Source organism: Melanostigma gelatinosum, assembly GCF_949748355.1.
Source record: "Melanostigma gelatinosum genome assembly, chromosome: 3".
In the NCBI taxonomy this organism is placed as follows: Eukaryota; Metazoa; Chordata; class Actinopteri; order Perciformes; family Zoarcidae; genus Melanostigma; species Melanostigma gelatinosum.
The window spans coordinates 13846791-13859999 of record NC_136636.1 but is presented as its reverse complement, the minus strand read 5'-3'; the positions used below and the strand labels follow the sequence as shown (position 1 = coordinate 13859999).

The window sequence follows — 13209 nt, the reverse complement described above, 5'->3', positions numbered from 1 at the left end:
AGCGGCTTCGGATCTGACCCGCGGCTCTTTATTGCATGTCGTCCCCTCTCTCTCGCTCCCTTTACGACCATCACTATCCATTAATAGCAAAAAAGACAAAAAATAATTGAATAAAATTTGAATATAATATTTTTATTAGGGCCTGAGGCTAGCTCCAGCTGGGATTTGGGCTATTGTATAATTATGACATAGATTGACTTTTTCTTTTCCTGGACGTCGTGACTGCAGTACAGTGAGGTGATCGTTTTATCACATCTTAAATGTGTTTGCAAAAAAAGACCAAAAATGACCACACAGAAGCAAACTGAACCCTGCAATAGATGAATGAAGCATGCAGAGCCCACCAATTTGTCCTTTCCCACCTGTCATTGTCAAAATAGCAGGGCGGCCCAGAGAGAGGGGGGTGTTACCTGTGTGTCACTAGTGCTAACAATGCTGCACGTGTGTGGAAGTACAAATAGTAGTCGTTTGATTTTAACTTGTAGGGACGTTGCACCTTCAAATAGTTTGTGTGTCACTGAACACAGCGCTGCCAGCTCTGGTAAACATCCCACTCCAGTTATCAACAGCCAGGTCCCCACTGCAGCAGCTCAGCGTGTGTCTGTGCTGCAAAGCATGGTCTTTTTACAGTGTGCTCCAATCAAAAAACATTACTAATATCAATAGTAGTAGAAGTAAAGACATTACACTCTTTTTGTATTTAAGATTCTGCATTTTACTTCATCAATTGTTTTTTACATGAGAAGATTTTCAATGGATATCAATCCTCATGTTGTCCCAACCGCAAATAATTGTTCTCTTACTAAAATGAGGAAATATTGTTGAATCCCCGCCACCAAGAGAAAACTTCTGGCAGGCGGTGGCTCCGGGTGACAGACATCTAGCTATCGGTTAGTAGTTAGCTCGCAGGAGTCACAGCCGGCCGGCTCTTGCGTCACAGATAGCAGATAGCGAACTTAAACTACAGGCCGACGCCACACGTAAAGATTATAAAATAGCAATGCTATTTTTACTGGCTCTCAAAGTTGTAGGAGTTTACTTGAATCCTGCATATTCTTGTCCTGCTGCTAGTTAGTGGTTAGCTTCTTTTCTTTTTGATAACTGATGACTGTACATTTATATTGTATGGACCCAGGAGTAGAGATGAAACGCTGCCCCCTATTGGTTTGGAGCATGTGTCCAGATCATTTGCACCTTTAATGTGCCCACACGTCTGCATGCAGATGTAAAAGAGAAATGTAAAAATGAAAAATCACTGAGGAAATTGTCAGTCAGACAATGATCAGACACAGATTCTCCTACTCACAGATGTTTGCAGACAGTTTGTTGTCTGTCTGTAGAGCTTCAGATTGAGAGCGAGAGCTGTTGTTAAAGGACTGTACTGGCTTTCTTTGCATATTTTTGTCAATTTAATAAAAAAAAATGATAGGTACACTTAGCATGTCTGCCCTTTTTACTACATATTGCCACATTATTTTAGCTAGGACATGTTTCCTGGCTTCCAGGCAGGCATGGACGGGCAAAATATATTACAATAATTAATTTAGACACGAGAACTGCCAATAATAACGATGACGTACGAAAGTGCAGCGATTATCTGCAGAAAAAGATAATAGAATAGTTAATAGGCCTCAGAAAACCCTGCTGGTGCTAGTGGCCGCATGGAAGGCAGGATTAGCAACTTTTAAAGTCCAAGACAAAGACAGTACACTATATGTGATAAAACATACAGAAACCCTGGTATGGTCCCTTAAGACTTGCTGCTGGTTTCTGCTCTGTGGCAGTGGCTGTCTGTGAAGGGCTGGCACTGAGGGGACACAGATGGGAGTCAGCAACACTCATCTTCATGTCCCTGGCGTCCTTGCACAATTATCACATCTAACCGCCACAACCTTCTCTTCTTTTCCATCTCATTTCTCACATTCGGGGTTATTTTTAACTGCATTGTGTTGCGACTACTCGTCATGCTTTCCACTGTCCTACTTTGCTCGTACGGCAGCTTTTGTGCCGTACTTCAGCATTGTTGGCTGCCAGTGAGACTCCCTGGCTCAGATAAATCTATTCGAGGAGCCCAACGTAACCCTCGGTGCCTCTTAATGTCTGCATCATGTGGGTAATAATAATGACCGACAGTGCCTGGTGAGCATGAGCAGATAATCATTACTGTCACCTGCCAGAGCCCCTTGCAACCATGTTCAACAGTGAGTCAGAGAGCACAGATCACCTGCGTTTGACAGGGAATTATTCATTGAAGGCAACATGAGGTACACTAGATCTATTTACAATGGAGCAATGAGTCATTGCAAATACAGGCAGTCACAATGGATGTTAGCTTTGTGTGGGTAAGTCATTACAGCCATGTGACAATGAAGATATATACATGTTAAGGCCTTGTATGTATTGTGGAAATTACTTTTTAAACATGACAGTGGAGTCAATATTTTGAGAAAGATGACATCTATTTGACATTGACATGAAAGCAGAAATAAAAATCAATTCCATATAATAATCCACATTAAGAGGGACTAGCCTGTTCCCTCGACAGGAACTTTTCAAACAATGTTTTTTGGGAACACAGGACCTCTGGTGTGCAATGAGTTCATCTTTGTAGCTTCTTGTGCCTAAAAAAAAAGCACCGTTGTGCTTATTATTTTAATGTTTTAATGAATGTTCTTAATTGTTTTTAAATCTCCTTTTCTTTTGCCTTATGTGTTGATGCTTTTAATGGTTTTATGTGAAGCACTTTGAATTACCTTGTTGTTGAAATGTGCTATACAAATAAACTTGCCTTGCCTTGCCTTATGACAAAGCATTATTACTTTGTCATGCCCCGGGAACTATTGGGATGGAATTTGCAATAATGCGGTCAAAATATGAATTTGTCCAGTACTCTTTGACTAATTACTTGCAAAACTAATGACATTGCACCATCGTCAGCTGTACTTGTACTGTTTATATGCTGTGCTAGTTATTAAATGGAAGATGGTGGACTTTGTCCACATTACACCTGCCAGACATCATTATAAAACACTGTTGTTGTGAGCATGTCAGCATGCAGACATTAGCATTCAGCTCAGAATATTGCCCTGCTGTTCACATGAATCAGGCAGATGGTCTACGGCGATCTGGATATCATGTTAGTGGAAGAGAGCAGCACCAGTGTTGTGTTGAATCCCGTTTCCCTGTTGATACGTGTTTTTCCGTTACCTAAACCTGAACCAACCCTTATCCCCAACGCTAACCACACAGGGTGGCGCTTTCATTTCAAGATGTGTGGAACACTATTTGTAACAGGAACATACTTTGACATAACTCCAGCAACAATAACAGCAGTTTGAATTGCCGTCTAAAGTTAAACTATCTTAACATTCTGCAGCCTCCGGACGATGTTACGTGGCTCCCTCACACCGGAGAAAGTTGTTTAAGTTTGCAATAGAATATTAAGCATTTCATAGCAACATGCATTACTAGGATAATGATATCAAATTGTTGACACACAATCATATGCATGTTTTGTTTTCCGTGTGCAGTCCAGAAGGTGTTTTCCACCAGCAGTCTGCCTGATTCCATGTGAACGCAGCATTAAGTACAGCCTCACACGTCCTACTAATTCTTGTTGCGACATCTTTATCCATCACATGTCAAATGTATAAAAAACACACATGCATACAAATACATTGAACAAGCTCTTCATAGGAGGTAACACCTTCAGTATCTCGCCATCTCTCATGCTCTCCGCACTGATGGATAGTTCACCAATGATATCATTCAGGGCTCTAGCTATCATTCACATCCCACACGCTGGCAAGAACAAACAGCAGCCCTGACTGCATCTCATCTCCCCGCCAGACAACACACCCCAGAGACTACAGGCAATTAGGAGAGAGAGGAACACCAGCACGTACTTGACTTGTATCGTCTTCCCCCACCAAAGTTGTTTTGTGTGCGTCTGAAATTCTACCACCACAAAAAGGTAGAAATTCTCAGACGCTGTCTACGCTGGGCAGTTGCACTCTGAAAGTCAGGTACTGCCAAAGCTGTACTCTGTGAGACAGCGTGATTCCATTTCTCTCACAGGTAGCTGAGGAAAGCAGACTGTGGCTTTTGATTGACCTGGGTGAGAAGCAAACAGACAGATATTGGGAAGACTGTGGAGATTTTACAATTGAAACTGATATTATTATGTTTCTGCAAGCTGCAGAAAAACCAATCTAGTTAACAGTAAAGTCCACTAAATGCAAGATATACACAAATGCACAATTTTATCTGAATATGTCTCTGCTGATTTCATGTACAGCAAACATTCATTTATTATAATTCCCTATGCTAAGCGAGCTTGTTAAATTGGGAGAAAAATACTTATACAGCCAATTTATTTTAGCGCTCGTGGCCCCCATGGGACCCTAAGATGGCTTCCCTTCACAAATGGAGCCATTCCCATCTCTACCGGATTCCCCGAAGCCAGCTCTCCAAGGACCCGTTGGGAAAGAAAGTAATTTCAAAAGCAATTCTTTGCTTGAGGCTACAAGGGCCTTTTTTTGATTGATGACAGCACTCCAACAATAAAAAGGTATAGCTGAAAGAGGTAATTCCTTATTAGCAGACACGTAATGAGGATTCTTCATCTCTGCCCTGCATGTCTTCACCACTTGGTATGCATTGGTTGGAGTTGAAGTTCAGCCCCCCCCCTGTTTACAAATGGTCATTTCTGAAGAGTTGGCAGGTTGGGGAGGACAGGGACAAACAAGTCAAGCAGACAACACTCTGTGTTTACTGTAACGACAGGATCATAATTAGCATACCACACTCCGCCTGACCGAGGACCATCGCCACGCTCATTAAAACACAACTGCCAAGCAACTGACCGTCAAAATGCGAAGCTAAACCAGCAGAGTGGGAGCGATTTAAATTGAACGAGCATAACATCAGCTACCTCTTTAAAACAACCCACATAAACTATGTGAAGGCAACGCAGCAGCACTGCTGTGAGGGGGAAACTTCAAAAGAATACATACATTTCTCTCAGTGTATTTTTTTTACAAGCTGCTCTTTAGTGTCCTTTAGTGTCCCTCCCGGCACAAAGTCGACGGGAGGGAAATTGAAACTAATAGGGCTGCACAGCGCTGAGACCACAGGTAATGCTGTGATGGGCTGTTTGCTTGCTAAATTAATGGAGCAGCAATTGCAGTGAAGTATATGCTGACCCAAACAAATGCAGTGAAAGCGGAGAGATTCAGCAAGGGAACAGCGAGGGTCAGTTTTACTATTTGGGGACAAAGACAAAAAACAACAATCACACTGTCTGACGCAACATGTAGCCACTTGAATATGTCCCCGCTTGTTATGATTGTGAAAATAACATGGAGACTTATTCAAAACATCAATATGTCTTCCTTGAGGGCCCCTTCCTTTTAAAGGAGGACATATTATAGATATAGATATATAATCTGCAGTGATGAGGCCCCAATGGCCCTTCAAGGCTTGGTGCAGCACTGTGCCTTTAGGCTGCGCTGAGACGTAGCTGGTAATTACACGTGGCATCCTGGGAGTTCTGGCATGTGTAATTACTGGCATGGATAAGCAGCCTGCTGGAGGCAGGACTCGGTTTTCCTTCGCCACAGTCGTTGAGTTGGTTCACCACTCCTTGGCCAGCCGGACATAGTGTGGCACTCCTCCAGCCAGATGTCACAGAGCAGGGAGACAATCTTCTCTGAAAGGAGATATGAATGGTTCCCTCCCTCCTCTGCATAGGCTTACTTCCTTCTCTACACATGTTCGACTGACTTCCTCCACCTCCTTGCTCTCGTTAAGCAGCTCTGATGAATATTTGCCTGTGCAATTCAGCATCTCGCGCATCACAACACTGGTGGAAGAGCAAATGCGTGTCACGGGATTGATGGCACAGATGCTTTTAAAGCATTCTTCACCATCTTGTTTCACTGACTAATTGTAGCACGTCAGCTTGAGTTGAGTAGTGTTTTCCGTTCTACATAGTTTATGAAAACGGATGAAAACAGCATCCTAAAAATAGACTCAACAGTTGTGTGCCGGGATAAAGAAGCAGCTCCCCATTTAATAGAGTCTGTCTGGATTTCTGCCTTCTCGTATTGCAGTATCTCACTCGGTGTAGAGATGTCCATGAACATTAATGGGGTGCTTTACTATAGGGAGAGTCTGCACGTCCACAATTGTGCATAATATTGACTTGAAGACCTGTGGGACCAGGCTTCAGAGTATTTATTTCATCTCCACCTTTAAAAGCAGGCAACTCCTTGCCAGAAGCCCCCCCTTTCATGTCGTTGCTGTCGGCCGACAGACAAGCGGCAGTAAAATGCTAATAAATTTGACTGGGAGTGCAGCGATGCTCTGATCTGAAATTCCGATTGATGAATTGGAGCACTGCAAGGCTCTCAAGGTGAGTCAGACTCCTACAAATTCATACCCCTCTTCCAAGGCAGATCATCGCCTCGCCTCATCTGTCAACGCCACTCCCATACACATGACATTTCCTCCTATACTTGTCATCACGGGGAGCCACGAGTGGGTTTGCTTTAGAAGCTAAAAACAAAGTGGAAATTCAGCAGATCAGAGGATGAACCAAACCGCAGCTCTTGTTTAGCCTCGATACAGACACGTCATGTCATCAGTGTCAGAGGCAGCTGTGTAGCTCCACCGGGTATGGACAGACGATCATTTCTATTACAGAGAGCATAGTGGTTGACCAAATAGATTTGTCTTCTGAGTATAATAAAGATAAGATATACGACCCTCACTCTCTGGTGCTTTATTGTTCACGATACTCACGCTGGCCTCTGAGCATCCACTGCTGTCCACTCTTAGTCATGAGTTTTGCTCAGGAGCATTCTGCCTGTGGATTTGTTTTTACTCCTTGCCATTCTACAACATAACAAAGTGCTACAACCCAGGAATTCAATGAGTTAGTCGGTCCTTTATCCAGACTGGGATTTGTTCAATACTCGTGTCGAAGCCCCATTACAGCAAAGCCTGAGGCAACTCTGCGTTGAATGGTGAGGTGTGTTTAAAGTGTAACCCTCGGTGTTGTGCGTCACTGTCCGGTAGGGCTCGCATAGAGAGACCTCGCTCCAAAGCGCTCTGTCAGCACTAAAGAAAGCTCTGGTTCCAAACAGTTTCATTCTGGTAAAGGTTAAATATAGGGCTTGTTTGTATTTCCTTAAAAAAGGAACAGTGCGCAGTAGGGGTGGGGGAAAAAATCGATACAGCATAGTATCGCGGTATTTTGCGTGGCGATATTGTATCGATACAAGGACGCGAAGTATCGACCTTTTATTATATAAACTATTTTCTTTAAAAGAAGAAAAATGTCTTTTTTTTTTGTTGAAAAATCTAATAAATTACTTTTTCTGTCCACTAGATGGTGCTGAGTTATTTTCTGGTGAGGTCAGCAAAGGTCCTGGGTCAGCGTGATTGGTAGGAAGTTGGTCAAAACAAAGAGACATCTGGCCTCACAACGGGGTTAAATCTGCCAACAGTACCAGGCTCATGGGGAGAGTGCAGCGCACAACTGTCTCTCTGCCCTCGACGTCCACGCATCGCAAGTTATACTGAGTTATATAACTCTAATATCCTACTTATATAAGTTATAGTTCATATGCTGAGTCCACACTTTGCATTTAGTTAGGTTGGGCTATGTAGTAATACAAACAGTTCAGTTTGTCAGGTTCATGCAATATTTATGACATTGTTGGTCAGTCTGTCTGCTTGACAATCCTATTGTGCTGCAATAAAAATGATTGAAGTGAGATGAACAGACTGAAAACTTTATCTTATTAGATAACACATGTTGACACAGTTTTCCTTTGGGGACATAATTTGAAGTTGAAAAAAGTATTAAATTGCAAAATATGTTATCGCAATACTCAGAATATCGCAGTATCGTGATAATATCGCAGTATCGTGACCTAAGTATCGTGATAATATCGTATCGTGGGACCTCTGGTGATTCCCACCCCTAGTGTGCAGCAGTTCGAGGGAAACACACACTTGCACGACATGATTTAGTGCTAAATGGTGTTGCCTCCATCACACCCCTTTACCAGTGCAGGCCAGTGAAATCAAACAGTCCACTCCCTGGTGTCCAGAGAGATGCCTGACTTCAAGAATACGGTTGATTTATCCACGAGAACAGAAACCTGCTCTACCCACATCCAGTGATTCATGTGATCACTTGTTGTGGTTCATTCTGAATGCTGCTCCTGTACCTGCTGGTATAGTCATTAAACAGGGATTATATCAACACTTGAATGCAAGGTGAATGCAAATAAGCGCAATTTGTTGAAAACCAGTGATGCAGGAAAACCACGAGAGTAGTGTCACAGTGACCAATTAACACACAGACACTTAGATCTGAAATCCATTTCTGACTGAATTAATTATGAGAGGCTGAGTCACTACTGATGACTTGGTAATACATTAATCATAAAGATCAATGTGGTTTTTAGGATGTGCCCACCTCCCACACAACTCAGTCCAAATGTCAACACTGCCATCTAGTGCGCAGTAAGCAAGCAGGCGTATAATGTTCAGTGCAGGGTGGAGGCTGCGGTACCAGTGTACTCACTTACTTAACAACATTAAACTCTGTCTAAACCCGATGCAGAGGCCACCTTAAGTATTGAGTCAGGTCTAAATACAGCATGGTGCACGGTCCACTGTAAATCATGCAAAAGTAGCAACAAAAGTTGACTTTCTAATCCCCTTAAAACGTATCTATTCTTTAATTGGGCAGTAGAGTTTTGGACTGAGTCATGAAGCAAGTAATAACATTTACTAGAAATTATGTCTCAGCCAAAGTTCAGCCAAATGGCATCTGTCACATTTTAAGTTTACTTGTGCGGCTGGTGGTGAGAAATCAGACTCTTGGCCTTTGTAAACAAAGGTCAACAAATTCTCATGTCACAAGCCAGACAAAGGAAACCGACGGGGGTCTTATTCTCTGAATCAGTAGACAGAGCTTTTCTAACTGATCACTTCTAGAAGCCAAAGGCTGGTGGAACATTTGAAGTTGGGCTCCTAAATTTTGAATCAGTTAATGACAGTAATTTGATACTTTATTTATTCCTGTGATGTCTAATTTGTCTCTCCATAAAGGAAGTCAGAGGTCCATACATCTTCAGACCATCTGAAAATAAACACAGACCCCAGAGCCGAGTGATCAGATATGCATGTATGACATCTTTTTGCCCTGCAGAGACTTCTGAACATCCTATAATGGCCCCTTGTGATTCAGACTCTCCATAAATTCTGAGACCAACGGAAACGTTTTAAAATATCCACAATGAGCCTCCTGCCATAACTTTCCACTGGTATGACTCACCGTCAGGGTTTCCACTAAAACAGTGGTTCTCAACTGGTCTGGCTGCGGGACCCACCATCACCCCTTAATGACAAGCCGGGACCCACCACCCAAATTATATTTATATATATATATATATATAATTTGGGTATATCTATATTCATGATGTCTAGTAGTAGTAGTAACGTCTCTGTGTAGTAAACAACTGTCAAATCAAATAAAGAAAGCACACATCAATTATATTTTAACAAATATTATTCTCATTTTTCAAATTTAACTGGATGGATTAGAAATACATGAACACATGTTCTTCTCATTTCAAGTAAAATAACAGCTGGATTAAAAAATAAATTACGTAATGAAATTCAATTTAGAAAAAATATTTTCACTGAATTACGCTGCAGCTTTAAACTCAGTCCATTCAGGGTGAAGTGAAAAATCCACAATAATATATTTTTCTCATCTTCCAAAAAGAGAAATTAGTGTTTGAAGAATTCACCTCTATGAGTCTGTCCAGTCAGAGTCTAATGACTCTGGCCTCTCTGGACATTTCTCTCTTTTGGAGATCGTCCTATGATTTGACTTTCACCTCAACAGTCCTGCTCTGCTGTCTGTATCCCCGTGTGTCACGGTGTGTGTACATCTCACTCAAGTCAGGAAACTTGTCAGAATACTCATATTTGATTGGCTGAGCTTCATCACATGATGTGATTCACAACGCATTGGTCGGTGTTTTTCCTGCACCACTGAACAAGTGCCGTACATGCTGGAATAATTCCGCTGCATAAAAAAAAATGCCCTTCAAAATAAAATCACAACTTTTTTTTTGTCAGGCAAAGGCCCGCGACCCACTGAAAACGGGTCCGCGACCCACTTTTGGGTCGCGACCCACCAGTTGAGAATCACTGCACTAAAAGCCTTTAATTAAAAGAAGGACAGCGTTCTACAGAGGCAGGGGTAAGCAGAAAGACGAACACAAAGTGCTCCAGTGTGCCACATTCTTTAATCAATTGACGTGCTTTAATTAACTGAAAGGAACTGTGTTTTAGCATTTCAGGGGATTTATTGGCATATAATCATCCTAAAAATAAGAATCTTTGTGTTTTTGTTAACTTAGAATGAGAAGTTTGTATCTATATACGTAGGTCCTCTTCATGGAGCCGGTCTCAATGTTTCAACAGGAGCCCAGAATGGACAAACCAAACACTGGCTCGAGATAGGGCCATTTGAGTTTCCACTTGTTGGCCACCATAGTTCTCCTGCATTCTTGGCACACTGTTTATCAGATGGCTGAACTGACCCGGCCACAACAAACTCAGCACGCAAACGTCAGCAGGACATCAAAGCAAAACAAGCTAATCTAAGAGCTAATCAAAGAGCAAACCACATTGTAATCCTGTTGTTATTAAGTCACGGAGTAAACTATAGATAGGCTATATTCTGCCTTTGTGAAATGTTACCATGTGCGAGCACTCTTCTCGCATCAGTATGAACTCAATCAACATTCCCTTTCCACAAGCAGCTGTTGTGGACACACGTCTTGTTGACTAACAACACAACTCGTGATGAACAGCGGAATGTGAAATGAAAGCAGAGGACAACTGCAGATCTCATCAATGAACCATTTATACGAAATTTGGTTTGGTTTTTGGAGTAGGATCCGAATGACAAAGGGAGATTCATTGCTTCTTGCGTCTGGATTGTGACTGTAACTTAGACCAGTAAGGGCACACACAGACATGCATCAGCTCTCTTCAGACACATGTGAAGAGGCTGCGTCTGCCCTTCTTGTTTGGAGTCTAGTTACAGTCTTTGAGCCAGAAACAGACAAACGCTAAAGTGACCTGGAACCACAGATGAGAGGGAGGAAAATATCAACAGTGCAACGTGGCATTGAACAGCTGACTGGTTTCATCATCCAGGCTGAGTTCCTTCAAAAGGTCGCTTGTACATTTAACCCCGTGAGCCAAACAGGCTAGATTACAGTAAATGACGTCTAGTTATGCTGCACATCACATTTCCATATCAAATCTCCAAAATGACCGTAACACAGGACAATCCCATCAGAAACTCACTGGAATTGTAAAACCGTACACAACTTTTTAGAGCTAAACAATAAGTTGATTAGTTGACTATTTGATGGAATGAAAGTTAAAGAGCAACGATTTCCTAATTGTTGTAGATTTTAAAGCACAAATGCAAAACACCTGCTTGTTTAAACTTATTAAATGTGATGATTTGTCATATATATGGTTTTGGACTTTGAGCTGGACAAAAGAAGCAATTTGAAGATGCCAACTTGGCCTCTGGATGATTGGTTCCTATTTTACAGTCCTATTTATATCAAACTTTCTGATCTCCAATACTTTAGGAAATGACTGTTGATGCAAACACTACATACTAAATCAGAACTCATCAGAGAGCCACTGAAACAGTGGAGATGCAAGTTTTGAATACATAACATCAACCCCTCTCTATGGCCTTTAGGACTCTGGCGAGGTCAAACAAAGCACATCACACCATCTGTAACATCTTATCAGGAAACACAGTACATTGTGTTTTGTGGTTATGTCACGAGGTCTAGTGTACTGTGTAGTTAGACTGCCAGAGACTGGAGTCCTGGGTCCTCTCACCTGTTTGGGGTCATCGTAGAAGACACCAACGGTGTTGAGCTTTGGCCCAATGCTGCAGCTCTCTGTGTAGGCTGCACCGCAGTCCTTGTACGATCCTTCTCTGAACTTATAAGCAATGGTAACATTTCTGACAGGAGGTGGCCCAGTCTTTATGATCACGTCACTCAGTAGTCCCGAGTACATCAGTAAGCCCCCCACTGTCACAAGCAAACACACCAGCACCACGAGTACCAGGAGCACCAGAATTATATCAGACATGGTTTCTCTCTTCTCAAAGCGGTAACGTAAAGATGCAAAAAAAAAGAAACAAAAATGATATCTGTCAAGCCTGAAACACGTCCTCCTCCGGGTTACACACCGCGAGACTGTGGTCCGAGCAGCTTCACACGACCAAAACAAACGTGGCTATTCGAAAGACGGTGTTGAATTTAGGATTCACAGTCGCAATGACCTGAAATGAAACACAAAACACTCGGTCAAGTTGACAGAGAAGACGGTTTGTTTACGGTATTTCCCCAAACACAGGACACGCTTCCTGGATAGACCATTCTCGGCCATAGCAGGGGGAGACGCGAAAGCGATTTTTAAATGATTCATTTGCATGTATTAATCACACCGCCAAAATATGAAGTATATACATTATAACTATCAATCAATACATTGTATTCCTAAATATCAACGAAAGCCATCGTTAATGCGTACAGCACACGCATTTATGGCATTATATTCCCTGTTTTCTTTACCGTGGTTCAGCCCAAGAGCTGTGCAGAAGGATGATAGCGCTGTGACAAAAAGTGGTGATTTTCTTTGTTTTCATTCATATATATTATGATTCTCGAGCTCTATAAATGATGTAAGAGATGTATCTGAAGCATGTCGGTGCTTGTAGACAGTTGTCAGTGCTGCGTTTAGGGATTCAAACACTGAAGGTTTCGTTCAACCAAAGTCCTGTTCATGTCAAGTTCTTCAAACTATGGAAATTCATTTAGGACAAAATATGAAGCGAATTACAAAACGAGTTTGAGCAGAATCCAGTGGAGCTGAGCGATTTGTAAACCCAGCTCATGTTCTGTAATCAAGTTAGGACAGAATCAGGATTACGCTTTCATTTATTTTGTCATTTAATAACATAACTCTGTTGCTAGTTAGGCTCCTCCCCAACACCGGAGGTGTGATAGATGTTTAGCTTTCTTTGCTCTCTGGGATTTGTTTAAATCCGCATGCTGTTCTGACAGTTTAATT

The 13209-nt window shown here is 42.1% G+C and overlaps 1 protein-coding gene across 1 annotated transcript in view; it reads right to left on the bottom strand.

Annotated features, from left to right (window-relative positions):
• tex264a (testis expressed 264, ER-phagy receptor a) overlaps positions 1 to 12457 on the bottom strand; it is a 58729-nt gene extending 46272 nt beyond the window's left edge. Inside the window, exon 1 of the mRNA XM_079296886.1 lies at positions 11968 to 12457. Coding sequence (XP_079153012.1) covers positions 11968 to 12225 — 258 coding nt within the window. The 5' untranslated portion in view covers positions 12226 to 12457. The remainder of the gene's footprint in view (positions 1 to 11967) is intronic.
• Between the last annotated feature and the right edge of the window lie 752 nt (positions 12458 to 13209).